Here is a 23,183-nt window from a genome sequence, read left to right as displayed (position 1 = left end):
CCCGGCAGCGGGGGCTGGTGGAGGGTCTCCGCGGCCCTCGACAGGCTGCTGCAGCTCGCGTGGGAAGGGCGCCTGCCTCCCCTCCAGCCCCGTCCCCGCGGCAGTTGGGCGCCTGCAGCCCCAGCCGGGCTCCTGCAGCCTTCCCCTGCCCCGAGCAGCCGCCGGCCTCCCGGGCACGGAGTCCCTGTGGGAAGCAAGCCAGGGCGCAGCGCGGTCCCAAGGCCGGGGCTGGGGGTAGCAGCCCCTACCCCTTCCTCCGGGGCGTTGGCGGGTGGGGGTGGACAATACTGCAACCTCGCTGCCTAGAGACCGCTCCACCAATCCCCTCCAGTTTTCCTGGGACCACCTTTTCATGTCCTTGATCAGGCTGAGGGTGTTCAAGACTTGAGCAGTCTCAGACAGAAATGTCCTTTGTTTAGGGGGTGGGGGTCTCTTTCCCACTAAGTGTACGATCCTTTTTTTTTGGCCTTGGATCAACTCTGTACCTTCCCCTCCACACTCACTCCCCCATCTTCCCCAAACTGTAATCACAGCAATGGTTTAAATCGATTTTTATTTTTTAAAATATATTTTTATTGATTCCAGGGAGGAAGGGAGCAGGAGAGAGCGAGAAACATCAGTGATGAGAGAATCATTGACGGGCTGCCTCCTGCACGCCCCACACTAAGGCGGAGTCCACAACCCAGGCATGTGCCCTGACCTGGGATCAAACCATGACCTCCTGGTTCTTAAGTCGACATTCAACCACTGAGCCACACCAGCCTGGCCAATTTTTAATTTATGTTATGAATTTGAAAAGACTTTTCAGGGTGAGTCTGTGTAATATACTATGATCATATTTCCTCTCTTATCATACTTTCACCCCTTTTCCCTGTGTTAATCATTGCCTCAATTATTAAGCATTCTATGTACTTATTAATTTTTCCCCAAATGTCCTGCCCAAACTGTAAATCTTATTCATTCAAACTCATCAGGTAACACATCTATTTAGGGGATTTTTTCTCAGAAATATTCCTCCTATTTTCATCTTAACTGTTGCTCACTAAGACAATGACACAGCTGTTGTTCTGGGATTTCCCTTCATCAGCATCATACTGGGAATTTTCCTTACTTCTTTGTGGGAGTCCATTCCCTGTATTCTGGATCCCACATCTTGTTTTTCTTCCTCCTTTGGGTACAGCACACCTTCTAGTAGCTTCCTGAGAAAGGGTATAAAGGAGGTAAATTTTTCTTGAGATCTTGCATGTCTGAAAATATCTTTATTTGACCTCCTCACTTGACCGATGTGATAATTTGGGTTTGGAATTCACTTTTCCTTAGAATTGTGGATTGTCTTCTACCTTTCAATGCTATTCCTGAGAAGTCCAATGAAATTCTTCCTTTTGTCTATGACCCATACACCTTTGTGTATTACCCTATATGTATTATTGTTTCTGGAAGCTTTATCTCCTATCTGTGATGTTTTGAAATGTGCCATAATATACCTCAATGTGCACCTTTAAAAAATATATATGTTTTTATTAATTTTTAGAGAAAGAAGCATCGATGTGAGAGACATGTCAATTGGTTGCCTCCTGAACACACCCCAACCAGGGCTGGGACAGAAATTGCAACCCAGGTATGAGCCGTTGACCAGAATCAAGTCCGAGACCCATAGGTGCTCAGGTTGATGCTCTAACCACTGAGAAACACCGGCCAGGGCTATTTATCTATTTTTTATTGATTGATTTGAGAGAGAGAGAAACATTGATTTGTTATTACACTTATTGGTTGATACTTGTATAATCCCTTACCGGGGATGGAACCTCAACCCTTGGCATATGGGGACGACATTCTAACCAACTGAGCTACCCTCCTAGGGTCCTTATCTGTTTATCCAACAACTATTGATCTATCATGTTTTAAGAGACTGGGGATACAAGAATGAATGATATAAATTCCCTTCTGTGAGGTACAGAGTAGTAAGAGAAGCAAAAACTTAATACATGCTATTGAATGTGATAGGTACCGTAAAAAAGGTATGCACCAGGTACTACAGGAATGCCTAGAAAATTACTAATTCAGTCTGGAGGACCTGCCAAGGAAAAACTCAGCATGTCTTTCCTTGTTCTTTAGGTCTACTAGTGGGTTAGGTTTTTTTGTTTTATTAAGCATTATATACTTCTCTCATCACAAGCCCTAAAGGTAAAGTATCATATTTATTTTGAAGACTACTAACCTCTTTTTTTTTTTTAAGCTACAAGAGATGTCCTCAGAATAAACTGCTGGTTCATTCAGTTAAGTGCAAAAACTTTAGACTGAATTAATAAAGGGTTTCTTTAAGCTATTAATGTATGGGAAAGGTAGAAATAGTAAAGTATTGCTGCTAAGTTTCTGGAGTATATTTACAAGTATGAATAGAAGAAATGTCATGAAAATAATGTAAACATACATGGAAGTAATAGTAGAGGTGACAATGGATAAAATACACTTGAAAGTTGTAAGAACCCCGAAATCATATTTCATAGGATTAGCAATCATCTTATCAGAGGATTACAAAGATTTGTCTGACACAAAATATTTGAGCCTATAATTTTTTTTTAATGTTACAGGTCTCATTGTCACCACTGTAATAAAATTACTGTGATGGAAGCATAACCTGTGTCTCAATGTAGCCACATTAACAAATTTCTGGACACTTGAGCCTATAATTTTATTCCAGACTGAGAATAATTGATCTAATAGAATCTTCGAATTGTGTAAAGAAATAGGCCTAGAAAGTTGAAGTGACTTTTCTAAGGCCGAGCTGAGATTGGAGAAACTAGGAGATGTGGCTCCCACTTCAGTGCATCTTTTCCTCTAAATACTCTGTACATTTACCCAGGGGGAAGCTCAAATATCCACCAAGCAGCATCGAAGGAACTTTATGTCAATATGTTAAGTCCTTTGTTAATTAGTTCAACAAAAATTTATTGAATGTCTATTCTTTATTTTTTTTAAATAAATCTTTATTCAGATTATTACAATTGTTTCTCCTTTTTCCCCCCATAGCTCCCCTCCACCCGGTTCCCTCCCCATCTTCTGCCCTTACCTCCCCCCCCCACTGTCCTCATCCATAGGTGTATGATTTTTGTCCAGTCTCTTCCTGAACCCCCCATACCCCTTTCCCCCTGAGAATTATCAGTCCACTCCCTTTCTATGCCCCTGATTCTATTATATTCACCAGATTATTCTGTTCCTCAGGTTTTTAATTCACTTGATTTTTAGGTTCACTTGTTGATAGATATGTATTTGTTGTTCATAATTTTTCTCTTTACTTTTTTCTTCTTCCTCTTCTTTAAGAATACCTTTCAGCATTTCATATAATACTGGTTTGGTGGTGATGAACTCCTTTAGCTTTTTCTTATCTGTGAAGCTCTTTATCTGCCCTTCAATTCTGAATGATAGCTTTGCTGGGTAGAGTAATCTTGGTTGCAGGTTCTTGCTATTCATCACATTGAAAATTTCTTGCCACTTCCGTCTGGACTGCATAGTTTCTGTTGAGAAATCAGCTGACAATCGTATGGGTGCTCCCTTGTAAGTAATTAACTGTTTTTCTCTTGCTGCTTTTAATATTCTCTCTTTGTCTTTTGCTCTTGGCATTTTAATTACGATGTGTCTTGGTGTGGTCCTCTTTGGATTCCTTTTGTTTGGGGTTCTCTGTGCTTCCTGGACTTGTAAGTCTATTTCTTTCACCAGGTGGGGGAAGTTTTCGGTCATTATTTCTTCAAATAGGTTTTCAGTATCTTGCTCTCTCTCTTCTTCTGGCACCCCCATAATTCTGATGTTGGTACGCTTGAAGTTGTCCCATAGTCTTCTTACACTATCTTCAACTTTTTGGATTTTTTTTTTGCTTTTTGCTTTTTCGGTTGAGTGTTTTTTGCTTCTTTGTATTTCAATTCTTTGACTTGATTCTTGTGTTCCTCTAGTCTGTTTTTGGGTCTCTGTATAATATTTTTTATTTCAGTCAGTGTATGTTTAATGTCTAGTTGGTCCTTTTTCATATCTTCGAGGGTCTCGTTATATTTATCGGCCTTTTCTAGGATATTCTTGAAAAGCCTTATAACCGTGGTTTTGAATTCTATATCCAGTCGTTTGTTTTCCTCCATTTCTTTCGTTTGTGATCTGTTTCTTTGTTGTCGCATTTTCACTGCTTCCCTGAGTTGGTAGTGTAAATTTGTGTGCTAGGTTTCCTATATGGCCCAGTGGGTCTGCCTCCCCAGTTAACCTGAGGTGGACACTCTTGGTGCACCCCTTTGTGAACTCTGTGTACAGCCTTGTTGTAATGAAGTCTTGATTGTTGTTGGTACCACTGGGAGGAATTGACCTCCAGGCCGGTTGGCTGTAAGGATCAGCTGTGTCTATGCTGGGAGAAGTTCGGTGCTGGAGACAGCCTTATAGGATTAGACTTGCCAAACTGCAATAGCCTCTGTGCTCAGCTTGGATGGGGTGGAGTCTCAGGGCGGAGCAGACAGTCTTGGCTTCCCATCAGCCTTGCCCTTGCGCGCACTCGTAGACCTCTGCCTTCCCCAGCTCCCGAGTCTCTGCCCGAGAGTCCAGACTCCCCCCACAAGAGCGTGGGTCCCCAGGGGCTCGCCTGGAACTGGGGTTCAGTGCAGTCAGAACTGGGGCTCAGTGCAGTCAGGAGCCTCTGACTCCCTTCCACTAGGGAAAGCCTGTGGCAACCTCCGCAGCCTTTGTGCACACTGGCACGCGTGCTCCTTCAGACCTCTGCCTTCCCCGGCTCCTGAGTCTCTGCCTGAGAGTCCAGACTCCCCCCGTAAGAGCGTGGGTCCCCAGAGGCTCGCCTGGAACTGGGGTTCAGTGCAGTCAGAACTGAGGTTCAGTGCGGTCGGGGGCTTCCTTCCCCCTTCCGCCAGAGAAAGTCAGCCAGGCTCTCAGCCGCCCTTCCTCTCTGCGCGCACAAAGACCCTTTGCCGTACCTCCAATTCTCCGTGAGCTTTTCTCTTTCCTTCTAGTTGTAGAATTTTCACTCAGCCAGCTTTCCTGTGGTTCTGGATGGTGTCCGTTCTGTCTTTTAGTTGTAGTTTTGAAATTGTTGTGCGAGGCAGCAGTTTAGGTGCTTACCTATGCCGCCATCTTGGTTTCTCTGAATGTCTATTCTTTAATAGGCTTTAGAGATGCATAGGTGAATTAGACATTAGCTAGTACAATGGTCGGCAAACCGTGGCTCTCGAGCCACATGTGGCTCGTGAGCCGCGGTTTGCCGCTCTGTTGACAAATGAGTTTGCCGACCACTGACCTAGACTCTCGATTCCAATTACAGGCTGTTGTTGTTCCTTGTGATTAAGCCCCTATCCCAGTGGTCGGCAAACTCATTAGTCAACAGAGCGGCAAACCGCGGCTCGCGAACCGCATGTGGCTCGCGAGCCGCAGTTTGCCGACCACTGAGCTAGTAGGGTAGACAAGTACATGCACTATGGGTAATTTTTTCTATCTGGGAAAATTTGGGGGATATTTTCATGTCAGAGATGACATCTGAGTTAAAGTGTTGAATGTTCTAAACCTTTGATGAGGGAATGGGGGAAGGCATTCCAAACATATTAAGAAAGTGCAGAAAAGTTCATAAAATAATGCTGAAATTAGTATGACTGAAGAGCAGGGAGGGATGGCCAGGAATACAAAGACATGAAACAAGAAAGTAGAAAGGATTCTGATTTTGCAAGGCTTTTACCTAAAAAAAATTAGGGATATTTATTAATTTTTCAAAAGGTTTTATCATAGTATTGTTTGAAACAGGAGTCAGAAGCATGTAAAAAGTCTTCAAGATTCATGGCTTTCCAAGCTACTCGTTATATGCCATCATTTTCTCTGAAATAATCCTGAATTCACAACGTCAAGAAACACTGAGCCCAGAATAAAACAAGTTCCCCAACTCTGCTTGGGAGTTTCATGGTGAATTCATTTTCTTATTCACAATGCATTCTGTTCCCCTTCTTCTGCTGACACCTTAGTAAATTTGAAGATTTCTAAGAAATGAAAAGTAGCTTCTGATGAGAAAAAAAGGAACCCTGCTTTAATTGAGTATATAAGCAACATAATTAGAATTATAAAAATAGAATTGATATTACGATTTTCTGGAAGCCAGTGAAGGGAGAAACCTGAGACATGCCCCTTATGAAGGACACTCACATTTAAGTAGAGGAAGTCCCGGGTCTGGAGAGTGAGCTCTGCCAGGAAAGAAGAGGCATCACTGACAAGCAGAACTTCAACTCATTTGCCTCTTTCTCTCACCAGGAGTTTGCTGGGATGGGCAACAAAGTTTCTCATCATCTCTCTCCTCCCTAACATTTCAAAGTCCCTGTGAAAATAAAATTAGCCTGGTTTGGCTCAGTGGATAGAGCATTGGCCTGCAGACTGAAAGGTCCTGGGTTCAATTCCGGTCAAGGGCATGTACCTTGGTTGCGGGCACATCCCCAGTAGGAGGTGTGCAGGAGGCAGCTGATTGGTGTTTCTCTCTCATCAATGTTTCTAACTCTCTATCCTTCTCCCTTTCTCTCTGTAAAAAATCAATAAAATATATTTAAAAAAATAAATAAAGTTTCTCATGAAAATGTGGTGACACTTGTTAAACATGTAAGTAATTGCTTGAACAGCACCAACTGGGGCCCCTTGGAGTAAGTGCTCAGGAAAGAGTGAGATAGATTGAAAAGAATATGACTACTCTCATTAGAAAACAAACAAACAAAAGGGATTAGAGGGGGAGACACCAGCATAAACTCATGTTTAGTTTAACCTAGGTAGAGATTGATAGATACAGCAATAACTATAGATTTGTGTTTATGCATGTGTTAATATACATACACATTTCCTAGCTCTGTCCAGAAACAATGACACCTCAGAAGCAGTGGGCACACCCAGCTCCCACATCTTGGTTTCTCTGTCAATATAAAAGGAACCATAGCTTCTTGGATAAATGGTTGATCTAGGACTGGGGTAAGGAATATACAAGATAGCACTTCTTGTAGTAGGAGAAAGTAAGGAATTGCTAAAAGAAAAAAAAAACCCACAATGATGGGGCCATGTCAAGGGGACAGAGGAGCCAACTAAAAATAACTTAATTAATTAATTAATAAAATAAAAGGTCTCCCAGTGGCCAAAGCAGGAACAATTTGAACAACAAACAAAATGAAGAACATAGTATTGAATATAGCTCGAAGTACCAAATAAATATCTATGAATCCATACAAATGATTGAATGAATACAGAAATGAGGGAGAAAAGAAAGATCTCCTGTACAGAAAAATTAGAAGTAATTTATGTCGATACTCCCCCTTCAAGGAAGTGGAGCTTAATTCACCACCACAATCATCCATCACCACCCCTGAGTGTGGGCTACACTTGGGGACTTGCTTCCAAAAAGTAGTATGAAAAGGGGTGAAAAAGTAACTTTATAGTGGAGAAGCCTATCAAATCTTAGATTTGTCTGGTAATTAAGTTAACATTACCAGAGACAATCATGTTGATAGCATGTGGATATGATGTGATGAGAATGGCACTTGACTACTGTGATCTTCCTCCCCCAAACCCATAACCCCACGCAACTATTAGAAAAACATCAGACAAATCCAAATTAAGGAACCTTCTATGATTTTAGAGAGGAAGGGAGAGGGAGGAAGGGAGAAAGAAAGAGAGGGAGAGAGAGAGAGAGAGAGAGAGAGAAAGAGAGAGAGAGGTGAGAGAGAAGCATCAATTGGCTGCCCTATACCTGACTTCCATTTCTATCTCCCTAGGTAGATGTGCCTTCAAAATACTGATATGTGGAAGACTGTCTATCTCCTTATATGTATCTACTGACAAAGAACTTTATTTTCAGTCATTGTAGTGTAAAAACTACAAATAATTATTTTTGCTTTCCAAAAGTAAAATTATAATGTTAAATATGATATTCCAAAGTATACATCATCCACCCTCAACTCCCAGGGATTCTGTTATGGTCAAAAATTGCTGGTCTAAATCCAAACTTAATTTTATATTTGAGTAAACTTGAGACCAGAGACATTAAATAATTTTCTCAAACTCACACTGTGTGTTAATGACCAAGTCAAGACTCAATTCATAAAATGATATTCTTTCTCCTGTCTGTTGCAAAGTGTAACATGAGGAAAAAATAGAGTTTAAAAGTAGAAATAGAGCCAAAAAGCATTTGTCTCCTATTAGGAGAACTCTCTTCAAAGAGTGCTCTCTGAAGAGAACCCCACCAAGTTGAAATTCCTTGGCCTGTGTGTGTTCATTTGATCCTGATACACCAAAAGAACAGTAACTTAATGTATCTTGATATAAAATAGAAGTCCTACCCCTCCAATCATTCTCTCTCTTTACAGTGCCTTTGTGATAAAAAAAAAAAAATGGTTACAGAATTCTAAATTCTATTGTTGAATGCTTTTCTAATCTCAAGGAATTCCTTCCAGGCACATAAAGTACAAACTATCCCACCGGTTAGATGTAAGCTCTGTATTGTTCTATCCTAGTGGTCGGCAAACCACGGCTCGCGAGCCACATGCGGCTCTTTGGCCCCTTGAGTGTGACTCTTCCACAAAATACCACGGCCTGGGCGAGTCTATTTTGAAGAAGTGGCGTTAGAAGAAGTTTAAGTTTAAAAAATTTGGCTCTCAAAAGAAATTTCAATCATTGTACTCTTGATATTTGGCTCTGTTGACTAATGAGTTTGCCGACCACTGTTCTATCCAAAAACAGCTGTTAAATCATTCTGTGGTCTCTTCGGGCCACGTCTCTTATTCAGCTCAGCCATGAAGGTGGCGACTTTCTCAAACTAGTCACATGAATTAGTTATTGTTAGAAGCTTCTATGACAAAAATTGTTAGAGTGCTAATTGCAGGAAATATGGAATGGCAATGCCTTTTAATGGATTCACAGCAAATTTCAAATCATTGCAGGTCCAAGGGAAAATCTTCCTACAGGTTAAAGTTAAGGGAGAGGAAGCCATGAATATGAACAAAAAAATTGTTCGAGCAGGGAATAATAGTTAAGTTTCCCAGGAACTAGTACCACTGACGAGTGTGCAAGCAGAAATAAAATCGTGAGTAGAGTAAGGTGGATGAGAGTATTTTTGTACGAAGTACATGAAACATTCCAAAGAACACTGCATTTGTAAGTTGAAAGACAATTCTTCCATAAACATTCATCACTGTAGATCCTCTCCCAGTATATACTTAACCTCCTGTGTCATCTTGGCAAATGACTTGAAACTGTGGAGTTCAGTTTCCTCGGGTGTAAAAAAGAGGCTTAAGTTAGATGTTATCTGAGTTTCCTCTAGCTATACAATGTGTTTCCATGTAAAAATCAATTTCTAAACAGTAATTGCTAAATATATCCTTCAAACAAAAATCATATCATGGAGCTCCCGGGCAATATGTCCGCGCCCTGTTGTGGCACCGCCACCATATGGGGGCCGCCATGTAGGGAGGCCTTACTGCCCTTCGGAAGGCAAAGCCGGGACTTAGGAACCAGTAACCAGGGATGGCTGGCAGGTTCTCTAGGTCCTCATCCAGCAAAATCTGAAGTTTCTGATGGGAGTGGCCATAACTGTTGGTACACCTCTGCCCAGTGGGAGGAAAGAAAGATGTCTTATGACTACGCCAGTGCCTTCCTCTCTGCAAGACATGGTCTCAAGCGCAGAGCTACTACTTAAATTTTTAGAGGCTGGAACCTATCCAAGGCCAACTAGGCATGGGATGCACTGTATTCATCAGTTTCATCAGAACACAAAGTTTATGTGGGCCGCAAAAAAACAAAAGCTTCAAATTTCATAGAAACGTAGGTTTATTTCAATAGAGACATGCTGAATACAAAGGGCTGAAATAAATGATTCATCGTTAACATAAAATAATAGAACATGCTAAGAAAAATTAGTATTTTTTTCTTGAACATTGAATAACCGCACAAATTGATAAGCGTAACGCAAATAAACCTATTTTTCTTGTTATCTGAAAGCAAAATATTTCCTCTAGGCACACCAAACAAGTCAATACAAGACTAATGACGTGAAACCAAGATGGCGGCATAGGTAAACACCTAAACTGCTGCCTCGCACAACAATTTCAAAACTACAACTAAAAGACAAAACGGACATCATCCAGAACCACAGGAAGGCTGGCTGAGTGGAAATTCTACAACTAGAAGGAAAGAGAAAAGCACACTGAGACTCAGAGGAGCTGCAGGAGGCAGCGGTACTGAGACACGCACACGTGGAGAGGACTGGCAACTGAGTGCGCAGCTGGCTTTCTCAAGCGGGAGGGAGATAAAAGCTCCTGACCGCTCTGAACTCCAGTTCCGGGCGAGACTCGGGACCCAGACTCATACGGGATGAAACTGGACTGTCAGGAAAGAGAAAAGCACACTGAGACTCAGAGGAACTGCAGAAGGCAGAGATACTGAGGCGCACGCGTGAAGAGGGCGGGCAATTGAGTACGCGGCTGGCTTTCTCAAGCGGGAGGAAGACAAAAGCTCCTGACCTCTCTGAACTCCAGTTCCAGGCGAGACTCTGGGGACCCAGACTCATTCAGGGAGAAACTGGACTGTCTGGCAGTGGGCGAAACTTGAGGGCAGCTTTCTTTCAGAGGTGCTTGCAGCGATTACCACGGGACACTGAGACATAGGGGCCTATTAGGGCAGGGCTGACGGGAAACCAATGCTGTCTGCTCCACCTTGAGACTCCGCCCCATCCAAGCTGAGCACAGAGGCTTTTGCAAGTCTTGTCTCATAAGGGTGTCTCCAGCACAGAAGTTCTCCCAGCATAGACACAGCTGATCCTCACAGCCAATTGGCCTGGAGGTCAATTCCTCCCAGTGATACCAACAACAATCAAGGCTTACCTACAACAAGACTGTGCACACAGCCCACAAAAGAGTGCACCAAGAGTGTCCACCTCAGGTAACTGGGGAGGCTGAGCCACTGGGCCCTATAGGACACCTACCACACAAAGCCACTCTATCAACTCAGGGAGGCAGCCAAAATGCGGAGACAAAGAAACAGATCACAAATGAAAGAAATGGAGGAAAGCAAATGACTAGATATAGAGTTCAAAACCATGGTTATAAAAAAAAAAAAAAAAAAAAAAAAAAAAAAAAACCATGGTTATAAGGTTTTTCAAGAATTTTCTAGAAAAGGCCAATAAATTTAGCGAGACCCTCGAGGATATGAAAAAGGACCAACTAGAAATTAAGCATTCACTGATTGAAATAAAAAATATTATACAGAGATCTAACAGCAGACTAGAGGAATGCAAGAATCAAGTCAAAGGTTTGAAATACAAAGAAGCAAAAAACACTGAACCAGAAAAGCAAAAAGAAAAAAGAATCCAAAAATATGAAGATAGTGTAAGGAGCCTCTGGGACAACTTCAAGTGTACCAACATCCAAATTATGAAGGTGCCAGAAGAAGAGAGAGAGCAAGATACTGAAAACCTATTTGAAGAAATAATGACCGAAAACTTCCCCCACCTGGTGAAAGAAATAGACTTACAAGTCCAGGAAGCACAGAGAACCGCAAACAAAAGGAACCCAAAGAGGACCACACCAAGACACATCATAATTAAAATGCCAAGAGCAAAAGACAAAGAGAGACTATTAAAAGCAGCAGGAGAAAAACAATTACCTACAAGGGAGCACGCATACGATGATCAGCTGATTTCTCAACAGAAACTATGCAGGCCAGACGGGAGTGGCAAGAAATATTCAAAGTGATGAATAGCAAGAACCTACAACCAAGATTACTCTACCCAGCAAAGCTATCACTCAGAATTGAAGGGCAGATAAAGAGCTTCACAGAGAAGAAAAAGCTAAAGGAGTTCATCACTGCCAAACCAGTATTATAAGAAATGCTGAAAGGTATTCTTTAAGAAGAGGAAGAAGAAGAAAAAGGTAAAGATAAAAATTATGAACAACAAATACATATCTATCAACAAGTGAATCTAAAAATCAAGTGAATAAAAAAATCTGATGAACAGAATAAACTGGTGAATATAATAGAATCAGGGGCATAGAAAGGGAGTGGACTGATAATTCTTGGGGGGAAAGGGTGTGGGGGGTGCGGGAAGAGACTGGATAAAAATCGTACACCTATGGATGAGGACAGTGGGGGGGAGGTAAGGGTAGAGGGTGGGGTGGGAACCGGGTGGAGGGGAGCTATGGGGGGGGAGGAACAATTGTTGGCCTCTTTTTTTCTTATTTATTTAAATAAATCTTTATTGTTCAGATTATTATAATTGTTCCTCTTTTTTCCTGTAAAGATTTATTAAATTAAAAAAATCATATCATGGAAATAGGAATATTTTAAAAACAACTAGCTAAAAAGGAAGGCTTGGATCTCTTAATTTGTTCTGATTAACAGTAGTATTTAGCAATTATTAAGGTGAAATTAAGATTAACTTATAAACTTGAAATGGAAATTTAGAATTATGAAAGTGGTATAATACCGAGTTACATTGACATGATTTATGACATAGTGATGCTCTTATTTCCTCAGAAAATGAAGGAAACATTTATTTTGGAAACAATAAGTTCACAAAGGTAAGAGGTAATAACATCAAGACTAAATTTTTTTCTGAGCAGGGCCTCCATGAGATATGTAGAGACTGATTTTTTCATCTATTTTTCATTGATATGAAACAGTAATTTTCATTACTCTCAGCATAGGTTTATTTTAATCCTCACCTGCAGAGTGAGGATATTTTTCTTTTCTTAATTTTTTTGGAGGATATTTTCCCATTGATTTTTAGAGAGAGTGGAAGAGAGGGGGGAGAGAGAAACATTGATGTAAGAGACACATCGATTGGTTGCCTCCCACAGCTGCCCCTACAGGGACTGGGAAACCTGTAACTGAGCACAGCAGCCAGGGCCAGGTTTGTTTTTAATGCAGTCAAATTGGAAGGTGAGGGTGCATGAGGTGTACAGAGACCGATTCCATTTTTAGTGCCATTTCAGCTCCTTGTTTCTCAGTATCAGACCTGGGAAGGCAGCAGAGCGTAATACATATACAAGTAGAACCATTATCTTCAAGTAAATTATAAAGCAGAACAGCTCTGACTGAACAGGGATGCAGAGCCCACCACATCGCAACCTCGCCATTTCCCTTGCGGTAGCTTCTTGAAACTCTGGGGCTTCCAAGATGCCAATTTGGATATCTTTGTTGTACTGGAAAACACATGGGTATTTGAGTCCCCTGTAACTTGCTTCACATCTCAGTTCTTCCCTTTATAAGCTGTGGGATGGTGAGAGAGCTACTTAATCTCTTTGAGATTCAATTACACATGTGTAAGAGGTTAGCTAACGTTGCTGTTTATGATTGTTGTGTGGATAGGATGCTCAATCAATTTCGATTCACTTCTGATTTTGTTTAAAATTAAACATAAAACAACTTGTGCCACACTTTGAAAAAATGGGCATAATAGTTGTCTCCAGATGTAAGCCTCCCAAAATTCAGGTTTAGGCATTTTCCATTCGTCTCAGGTGGTTTTTCCTTCCTCGGGTTATTAGTATCAAGTTTCTTCTTGTCCCAGGGGTTCTAACTACCATGCTTATTAGATCTAGTTAAGTCTAGATAAACACACACATAAATCAGTGGCTTATTTTACAAAAAAAAAAAAAAAAAAAAAACACAACATAATACACACTGAATATTCCATAGGCCTCATATTTTTCTTTTTAAACAAAGGAAACAAAAATGTATAAACTTTTAATTTTACATTTCAAATAGAACTGTTAAAATTATTCCTTCACACAAACATTTATTAGGAAGGTTATTGCTATTTTTACTTTGGAAGCCATTCTTTTTTTAAATTGATTATATTTCTCTCAGAACTTATAGCAAATATAACTCTAGTTTCCTCAAAGCAAGACTTAAACATATTATTTTCTGATATAGCATTTGTTGGCTTTTTAAAAATGTTTTTTTAAATTGATTGTTAGAGGGAAAGAAAGGGACAGGGATAGAGAGACATAAACATTGATGAGAGAGAAATATTGAGCCCAAAACCCAGGCATGTACCTTGACCAGGAATTGTGACCTCCTGGTTCCTGGGTCGATGATCAACCACTGAGCCACACCAGCTAGGCTGTTAGATTATTATTTTTTAAGTATCTTTTTATTGATTTCAGAGAGGAAGGGAGAGGGAGAGAATCATCAATGATGAGAATCATTGATCGGCTGCCTCCTGCATGCCCCCCACTGGGGATCGAGCCCACAACCTGGGCGTGTGCCCTTGACCAGAATCGAACTCTGGACCCTTCAGTCCACAGGCCAATGCTCTATCCACTGAGCCAAACTGTCTAGGACTTGGTTTATTTGAATAGTCTCAGACCTCAATCTCACAGTGATAGCAGTGGGTAGAGGACAGAAAGACACTGTACAAGTGAAAAAGAAAAATTGATATCTATGTTATTTTCAGTAAATGTATTCAATACTGATAATTATTCACTCCAGTGCATCAGAAGTTGATCTTTCTTGATCTGGAAACAATATGTACAATATCTTATGTCTCTAAACCTCTTTAGTTTCATGGAATCATGGTCAAGAGTGAGAGTTCTAGAGACACATGGTCTTGCCTTTGTTTCTTCATCTATGAAATGGGGATAATAAGTTACCTACATCAGAGGGTTGTGTAAGAACTGAATGAGTCAAACATATTAAAAAACCTAAAATACTGCCTGGCACATAGTAAACATGCAATAATTATTACCATTACTTATATTTGTGCACTAGTGTTCTTATTCTTCAAAATCCATTAGATGAGCCCCTATTCTATGCCAGGCATAGTGATATACATCTAAGAAGTAGAAAGTGAAGTAGAAAGAAAAAGACTTGGTGCTATAATGCAGGGGTTGTTAACTTGACTTTGATTCAGGTAGTGCATGAACTTAGATGAGAAAAAATTAAATCTTTAATTACATTAACTTCCAACTGAAATTTAGCTTTTCCTTTAACTATTAATATAGGTAACATATCACAGTAGTGTTAGCAATGTCTATGGCTTTATTTCCAAGAGAAATTACAGTTATTTCTATATGAAGTTACAGTTCTTGCAGGTGTCTCAAAATATTATTTGCCCTCATCACTACTTTGAAATTATGATAGTTATCAGACTGACCTGCTGCTAGGTCACATTTGGTACATTAAAAAAAGATGCACCTGTATTACTATATCACAACTTTATTTTTCACTATTTTGGTAATGATATTTAATTATAATTGGCTTGCTTTATAATCTGATAAATTTCATTTTTGTGTATGTTTAAAAAAGGGGTCCATAGTCTTCATCAGATTGCCAAAGGGATCCATGACACAAGAAACATTAAAAATCCCATCACAGAAGCCTGTGGAAGGCAAAGTGGGGGCATTAATAAGAGTGCACACTTGGGAGAAGTACAAAATTATTTTTGTTTGTTTTAAATATATTTTTATTGATTTCAGAGAGGAAGGGAGAGGGAGAGAGAGATAGAAACATCAATGATGAGAGAGAATCATTGATCGGCTGCCTCCTGCATGCCTCCTACTGGGGATAGAGCTGCAACCCAGCACGTGCCCTTGACCGGAATCAAACCTGGGATCCTTTCAGTCCACAGGCAGACGCTCTATCCACTGAGCCAAACCAGCCAGAGCTGATTTTTTTTTTTTTTGTAAGAGGAGGTGGTCCTCATTTTTTAAAACAAACTTAAAAACAGTCAACTTGAGGTCCTAAGGATAACTTTATTCTGATTGCAAAAGTGCCTAGGAATTGGAGTTTAAAAACCTGGGTTCAAGTCACAGCTCTGCCACTAAATGAGCAAGTCACTTAATCTCTCTGGGGCTATTTTCTCACCTGGTGAATGAAAATAATGCCAGTTTCATAGGATCATTATGACAATGATAATGTACGTAAAAGCATATTTATAACTGTAAAGGTTAAAATGATTGCTATTCTCTCCTTGAACACATATCTAGTCCTGTGCTAGGAAACATAAAAGAAATGGACAACTGCCTTTGCTTTTTAGGAGTTTATCAATTCTAGATATGGCAAAATTAAAAACAAGCAAAAACCCTAGAAAACAATTCAAATTCATTGTGATGTAGGGGACTTGTGAGTTGGTGTCACAAAGCTCAAAAGAGTTGCCATGCCACACTTAGAAATAACACAAATAAGCTGACCACAGAAGTCACCAACCCTGTGATGATGTAATTGTTTTACTTATAGAACAAAATCTGATTAAGAAGACTAAATGTAACCAAGACAACCCCTCAATTATTTGTCTGAGGCAATAAGGGGTTTTTCTTTGTTGTTGTCTTTTTGTGTGTGTGTGTGCTCTACATAGTCTAGACAAAGGAGAATATAAAAAGTGAGAATTAGGACACATCTATAATACCTTAATCAATAAAGAAAATAAAAAAGTGAGAATTTGCTTCTATGCCTTTCCCATAGTACGGTTGGCTTCCTCATGACCAGTCCTGGGGCTATTTTCATTAACGTACAGCATGGGGCTACTGGACATTAAAACCATGCCCATGCTGAAGCCTAGAAGGCGACCATGGGTTCTTTTTAAAAATATATATATTTTATTGATCTTTTACAGAGAGGAAGGGAGAGGGATAGAGAGTTAGAAACATCGATGAGAGCGAAACATCCATCAGCTGCCTCCTGCACACCCCCTACTGGAGATGTGCCCGCAACCAAGGTACGTGCCCGCAACCAAGGTACATGCCCTTGATCGGAATCAAACCTGGGACCCTTGAGTCCGCAGGCGGACGCTCTATCCACTGAGCCAAACCGGTTAGGGCGACCATGGGGTTCTTAAAGAACCTCCCTGCTCCCTTCACTCCATTTCTCTGTTCATCAAAGGTTTATGATAACTTGTCACTTGGTCTTTTCCTTTGACTATACCTGTTCCCCCACACTCCCTCCAAACGGGAGGATCCTGTACAAATGATGAACACTGGTAGTTTTACCAGTTATATTTGCTGTTAATTAATAAATTAGCATTCTGGCTTATAACTTGGAATTTTGATGATCTGCTTAGCGTGATGTAATGCCCCAGACCCTGATTAAATGGATGAAACTTCATTTTATATCCCAGTAAAGCTAAAGACCAGCAGTTTACCACGATCTAAAACCCCACAAGCCTCTGTGGGGGTGGCTTTAAATCAGAGAGGGCTTTTTCTCAGAAATCTAAAACAGAAATCCTCTTTTGTGGAAGGAAACCTAAAAAAACCCAGCACAGATAATATATACAAATATAACTAAATAGTATTCTGAACTTTTTGTCTGATGAAAAATCAGCAACAGGTCTACGTAATTTCAGACGTGTTCCTGAAATGCCAGATTTTATATTAAATGTTTTATTTGTAGAATTCACTTTCTTATAAGTAGCAAATGCTTCGATAAAATCAGTATTTTAGATAAGTAGCCATTCCAAAGATACTAGTTTTGCAAACAATTTAAATAACCATTCCAAAGATACTTGCTTTGTATGTACTGTTTTGAAGCTAACTATAAAGACCAAAGCAAACATTTGAAAAGTGTTTTTGAAAGTATAAAATGGTTGTGTGTTTATAGATTGGGGATTTGGAAGATAATGTTTCATTGTAATGTAATACTAGATCACAGCATTTGAATTGGAAAAACATCCTTAGAGATCACGTTGCCCAACCTAAAATTCAAATCTTTTAAGAGTTTTTAGCTCAACTCCAAACCTGTCTGTGTCTGAAGACTGAATGGGGCCTATGCATCTATCTTTTAAAGCAATACCCGCAAAACATAGGATTCCCGCTCAAGCTTTCGAGGCGCAAAGTTAACAGTTTCCCAAGAAGGGTGTACGTGCTTCTAAGAAATTCTCCCTCTGCCCACGCCTGTGGTGTCTGGGGTGGTCGTTGGCGGTGGGTGGGTGGGAATAAAATACCTAGGTTTTGCTTCCAACGTAACAGAGGTTGAGCAGCCACAACCTTTCTCATTATAGGTCCTGAAGCCTCACAGACCCTGCAAAAAATTGTCTTCCTCACTTTATAGTTTATGAGACATTCCTGTACATATAAGTCGCTTCCTTTGGTGGAGCCCAGTCGCACCACAACCCCTTGGCTGCTCCCAGTCTTCAAGGGCTTTGCTGGGTGGGACTGGGCCTTGGGCGGCTTGAGGCACGTGGTGACAAGGGGACAGGGGACTCGATCATGCCCGGGGAACCTCTCAAAGGAGAAGCGACCCAACTCCCTGGCAGGCCCCTTCCTACGAAGTTAGAGACTCGATGATCAGTAATGGATCTGGGTTCATTGAATAGGCCCCTCACCCCCGGTTCCTCCGAGGCCCGCCTCCCGTCAGGGGTCCGGTACTCCTGGGGACTGTGACTGACGACGCTCTGAAGGCGAGAAACCGCTCTCTAAGCCGCTCGCTGGGTCTCTCTCTCCCCACAATGCACCGGGGCCAGCAGGAAGGCCGCTCCGACCCCTAATTTTCCCGCGAATTCAGTTCAAAGAGGCGGCCGGGCCCGCGGTCGGCAGCGCGCACGGGCCAACCAAGCCGCGCCTCCGCGAGAAGAGCCTCCGCGTGACTGACGGGGGAATCCGCGGGCCAACGGGCTGGGCGGCCGGGCGGCGCGCGCTCCCGCCGGCCAATCAGAACGCCGGGCGGGGGAAGTGGGCGGAGCCAGACCGGGCTAGGGTGAGCGGCTTCGGGAACGGAGCGGGGCTCTCAGGAGGAGACACTTTTTTTTCCTCCCTCCTTCCCTCCTCTCCTCCTCCCTTCCCTTCCCCTCTCCTCCCCTCTCTCCTCCTTCCCCCCTCGGTCCGCCGGAGCCTGCTGGGACGAGCGGTTGGTATAGCCGGCGCTTACTCTCCGGGGCCGCCCGGCGGGTAGCTGGCGGGGGAGGAGGCAGGAACCGCGATGGCGCCTCAGAAGCACGGCGGTGGGGGAGGGGGCGGCTCGGGGCCCAGCGCAGGGTCCGGGGGAGGCGGCTTCGGGGCTTCGGCGGCGGTGGCGGCGGCGACGGCTTCGGGCGGCAAATCCAGCGGCGGGGGCTGTGGAGGCGGCGGCAGTTACTCGGCCTCCTCCTCCTCCGCGGCGGCGGCGGCAGCGGCGGGGGCTGCCGTGTTACCGGTGAAGAAGCCGAAAATGGAGCACGTCCAGGCTGACCACGAGCTTTTCCTCCAGGCCTTTGAGAGTGAGTGCATTTGAGCCTTTGAGGGCAGAAATACCCACTCTTCCGGCATTCGGGGGGTCGGGACACTCGGGCTGGGCCCCCCTTTCTCGCCGGGAGTCGACTTGATTTGGGAGTGGAGGGAGAAATTGTGGAGGGAGCTGTTCCCCCCTCAGGGGTTACGGCTCGAAGTCTAGGGTCTTTGGGGAAAGTGGAATAGGAAGTCCAGGTGAGGGTCTTGACTCCCCGAAGATTTACACAAGAGGTTAGGCAGTGGGGCCTCGCGTTAGGAGCTGGCTTCTTTCAGTTGAGGTTACCGTTGGGCTGTAGGTCTGTACGGTCTCGATCTGCAGTCAGATCCCAAGACTAGTTCTTGTTCTTTTCATGCCTTTGGTACTCTAGAAGTACAAGGGTTTCGGTGGGAGGTTTTGGGGGAGCAAATTAAGTCTGTGAAATCGACAGAATTGCCATTAGTCTGAAATGCCGACGCACCCCCCCCCCACCCCATCCCAACCGACCGCCACCACCTAGAAAAAAGCAAAAGAAAAAAGAAATACCGACGCACTAACTTGGTGTGCATATTAACATGGCACCTTTTGAGGCTTGAAACCTTTCACATCTATCCACCCATTTCATGGATACACAAACTGAGACAGGGAGTGTTGAAGCATTTCACTTACCTTGAGACGATCTCGGAAATCTGCCCGTTGTACTTGTCTTAATTCCGGAACATTTTCTTATGTCAGTTTCTGCTTTATGGTCTGTTTCGAGGGCAAAACTACGACCTAATTTGGAAAGGGGGACAAACAATAGAATTTATTAAAAAGAAACACACAACTATAAATATTTACAGCTGTCCTGAGATTGGTTTCCATTTTGCTTTTGTGTGAATGCTATAATTTGGATGATCTTTAACAGTGTCTTACAAAACTTGAATAAACTCCGCTCTACCGCTGAAGGTCTTTATTTACAATTTTTCCGTGGCATATGTTCAGGGCATGGTATCAGCTGTACTTGGAAAGACATAGTACATTGTGTAATACCTCTCTTTCATTCTTTCGTTAATGCTTCATGAAATTCTAATTGGAATTTAATACAAGGAATATCAGTTTTTATTGAGACCTATATTGAACCTTAAGGGAGAGTCACATTATTTTTATTTTTGCTTAATTTCAAAAGCTGGCGAGGATTTAAATTGGAAATATGGTGGAGAACTGAAGCTCAGTAATGACAATAAACATATCCATTTGTACCCCTTCTAAAATATAATCGTTTAGTTTATTTAAAACAAAACCAAATGATTAAGTGGATATTTGAAAAATTATTTCTAAATGTTGAGAAGATAATTCTCCAAGAAAGTGTTAGCTATTTTTTTTCTGTTGAGTCTACCGTGGAGAAGTGAACTGCCATTAAGAACTAGATTTAGCCACAAAACAACTTGATTCTTCTCTAATATTGATCTTCGTTTCAGATAAGTTTAAATGCTTTGATGTATTTAATAATGTAGTCATTTAGTCCATTTTTATAACTGCTTTATTTAAAGGAACAATACTAATAGATCGATAATGTAACTGACATTATGATATTGTATATAAAATATTTTCTATCTATAACCTAAGTCCTTATAACAAATTAAATTTTAATTAAACTCAGCATTAAAAAGCTTTTGGGAATCTGTCAATTACTTTAAAAATATGTGTTGAGGTAGTATTTATATGTTGAGATAATATTTACATTGAGCAAAATAGGTAAAAATGAACTATAAAGAAATATTAATTGAAAAATTTACAATTTGCTTTTCCGATTTCTTTTAATGTTATTGACTTTCATCATATATTAGGACATGTAGGAAACAGTTTTATTCTGTTTTGGCTGACTACTATAAATTTTTTAAAAGACTGATCAAAAAGCGGAAACTTCATTTTTATTTGGCATCAATAAGTGGTTCCTTTGCTAATTCAGCTACCTTATTTCAGCTACTTTTGGGGGTAAGATGGTTTATAGTTTAAATTAGCTAAATTAAATTAATGTAACTACTTCTTTTCAATTCCGCATACAGATTAGTTTCAAAAGTACATACCTTAGCTTGGCTGCCATGGCTCAGTGGTTGAGCGTCCACCTATGAACCAGGAGGTCACTGTTTGATTCCTGGTCAGCGCATATGCCCAGGTTATGGGTTCTAGCCTCAGTGGGGGACATGCAGGAGGCAGCAGATCTGTCATCATTGACATTTCTCTCTTTCCCTCCCCCTTCCTCTCTGAAATCAATAAATTACTTTTAAAAAATAAAAAGTACCTACCTTAGAAATGCAAGGCTTAAGAATAAGACTGTGGAGCATCTTAAATTTCAAATAAATGTAGATGAATTTTGTGAATGTATACCATAGATCCACTGTCTTTTGAGCTACGGTGCATACTAATATAATATTCTTGATGTAAATATTTGTACATGACTTTCATAACAGGTGACTAGTTTATACTGATTACATGAGCTGGATTGGTATTTTCTTAACAACTTGAGTAATAAGTAAATTTAGATAATGTTTGGGTTTTGTTTTTTGTTACCAGAACCAACGCAGATCTATAGATTTCTTCGAACTCGAAATCTCATAGCGGTAAGTTATCAATAAAATTCATCAATATTATTTTTTCTTAGAATTTCACCTATTTAATTTTAATATTTTTAAAACTTTTTTTATAGCCAATATTTTTGCACAGAACTCTTACTTACATGTCTCATCGAAACTCCCGAACAAACATCAAAAGGTACATTTTATGAGTCTTATTTCAAGTTAACCAAACCATGTTAAAGTTTTGTTTTGAAGTACTATTTCTAAAGATTAAATATGAAAACTTAGGTAAAAGAGTGGCAGGTTGAATTGTTTGCAAAGTGATCATTTTAGTAGTATCATTTTTGTAAATTCCAGTTTATTACCATTTTTTTCCTAATAGAAATGATTTAGTAGTGAAGTGAATGAAATGATTTTACTGACTTGTTTTCACTCTGCTTTAGTTATTTTCAAGTTTGATAGAAGTTGACAATTTAAATATTAACCAGAGGGCTCAGGGTAGCTATCTTTGATACATAAACTTAACAGTTAATATTTCTTATATGTTCTAGCATTAAAGAATTTGCTTCTATATTGATAAGTTTAAAAAGTGTCATTTTATATCTTTGGTGGTGGTCTTACTAAAGTGGAAATACTTTTTATTATTCATTGATTAGAGAGAGAGAAAAAGGGAGAGAGAGATTGAGAAACATCCACTTAGTTATTCATTCATTCATTGATTTTTGTATGTGCCCTGACTGGGGATCGAACCTGCAACCTTGACGTTATTGGGGCGATGCTCTCTAATCAATTGAGCTACCCAGCCAAGGCCAGGAAATACTTTTGATGTCAATGGGATGAGTGTCCTTAAAAAAAAATAAATCTCAATCATTTAGTCTTAAAGTGGAGTCTAGAAGTATCAGAGCTTATATTTGCTTTGTAATATTTAAATTTTTTTAAAGTTTTTTTTTTATTGATTTCAGAGAGGAAGGGAGAGGGAGAGAGTGATACCAACATCAGTGATGAGAGAGAATCATTGGTCAGCTGCCTCCTGCAGGCCCCACACTGGGGATCTAGCCTACAACCTGGGCATGTGCCCCGACCAGGAATCAAACTGCAATCTCCTGGTTCATAGGTCAATGTTCAACCAGTGAGCCACACTGGCCAGGCTGTAATATTTAATATTAACCATATGTAATTGAATGCTAGTTTCTTGTCCTACATGCAGGGTTATTTACTGAGCATATCAAGTGAAATAACGTTTTTACTAAGCATTTGGTGGTGTCATCTTGACTTGGTAAAACAAGCTATCTCAATAGACTTTTAAAGTAAACTCCTTTTAGGTTTCCTTTGGAGGCATCATGGTGTGTTTTGTTGGTTTTTTAAAAAATATATTTTTATTGATTTCAGAGAGGAAGGGAGAGGGAGAGAGAGAAAGAAACATCGATGATGAGAAAGAATCACTGATCAGCTGCCTCTTGC

General features: G+C 40.9%; 1 protein-coding gene across 4 annotated transcripts in view; it reads left to right on the top strand.

Annotated features, from left to right (window-relative positions):
* Positions 1-18,659: 18,659 nt before the first annotated feature.
* Positions 18,660-23,183, top strand: part of SUZ12 (SUZ12 polycomb repressive complex 2 subunit) — a 44,566-nt gene continuing 40,042 nt past the window's right edge. For 2 of the 4 annotated variants that reach the window (XM_080682717.1, XM_080682714.1), the window contains exons 1-3: positions 18,660-19,177; positions 21,721-21,767; positions 21,854-21,918. In XM_080682717.1, coding sequence (XP_080538843.1) covers positions 18,901-19,177; positions 21,721-21,767; positions 21,854-21,918 — 389 coding nt within the window. In that variant the 5' untranslated portion in view covers positions 18,660-18,900. The remainder of the gene's footprint in view (positions 19,178-21,720; positions 21,768-21,853; positions 21,919-23,183) is intronic. The other 2 variants (XM_080682715.1, XM_080682716.1) reach the window with 2 other exon arrangements.

Source organism: Plecotus auritus, assembly GCF_963455305.1.
Source record: "Plecotus auritus genome assembly, chromosome: 7".
Classification (NCBI taxonomy): Eukaryota; Metazoa; Chordata; class Mammalia; order Chiroptera; family Vespertilionidae; genus Plecotus; species Plecotus auritus.
This window is presented reverse-complemented; position numbering and strand designations above follow the sequence as displayed.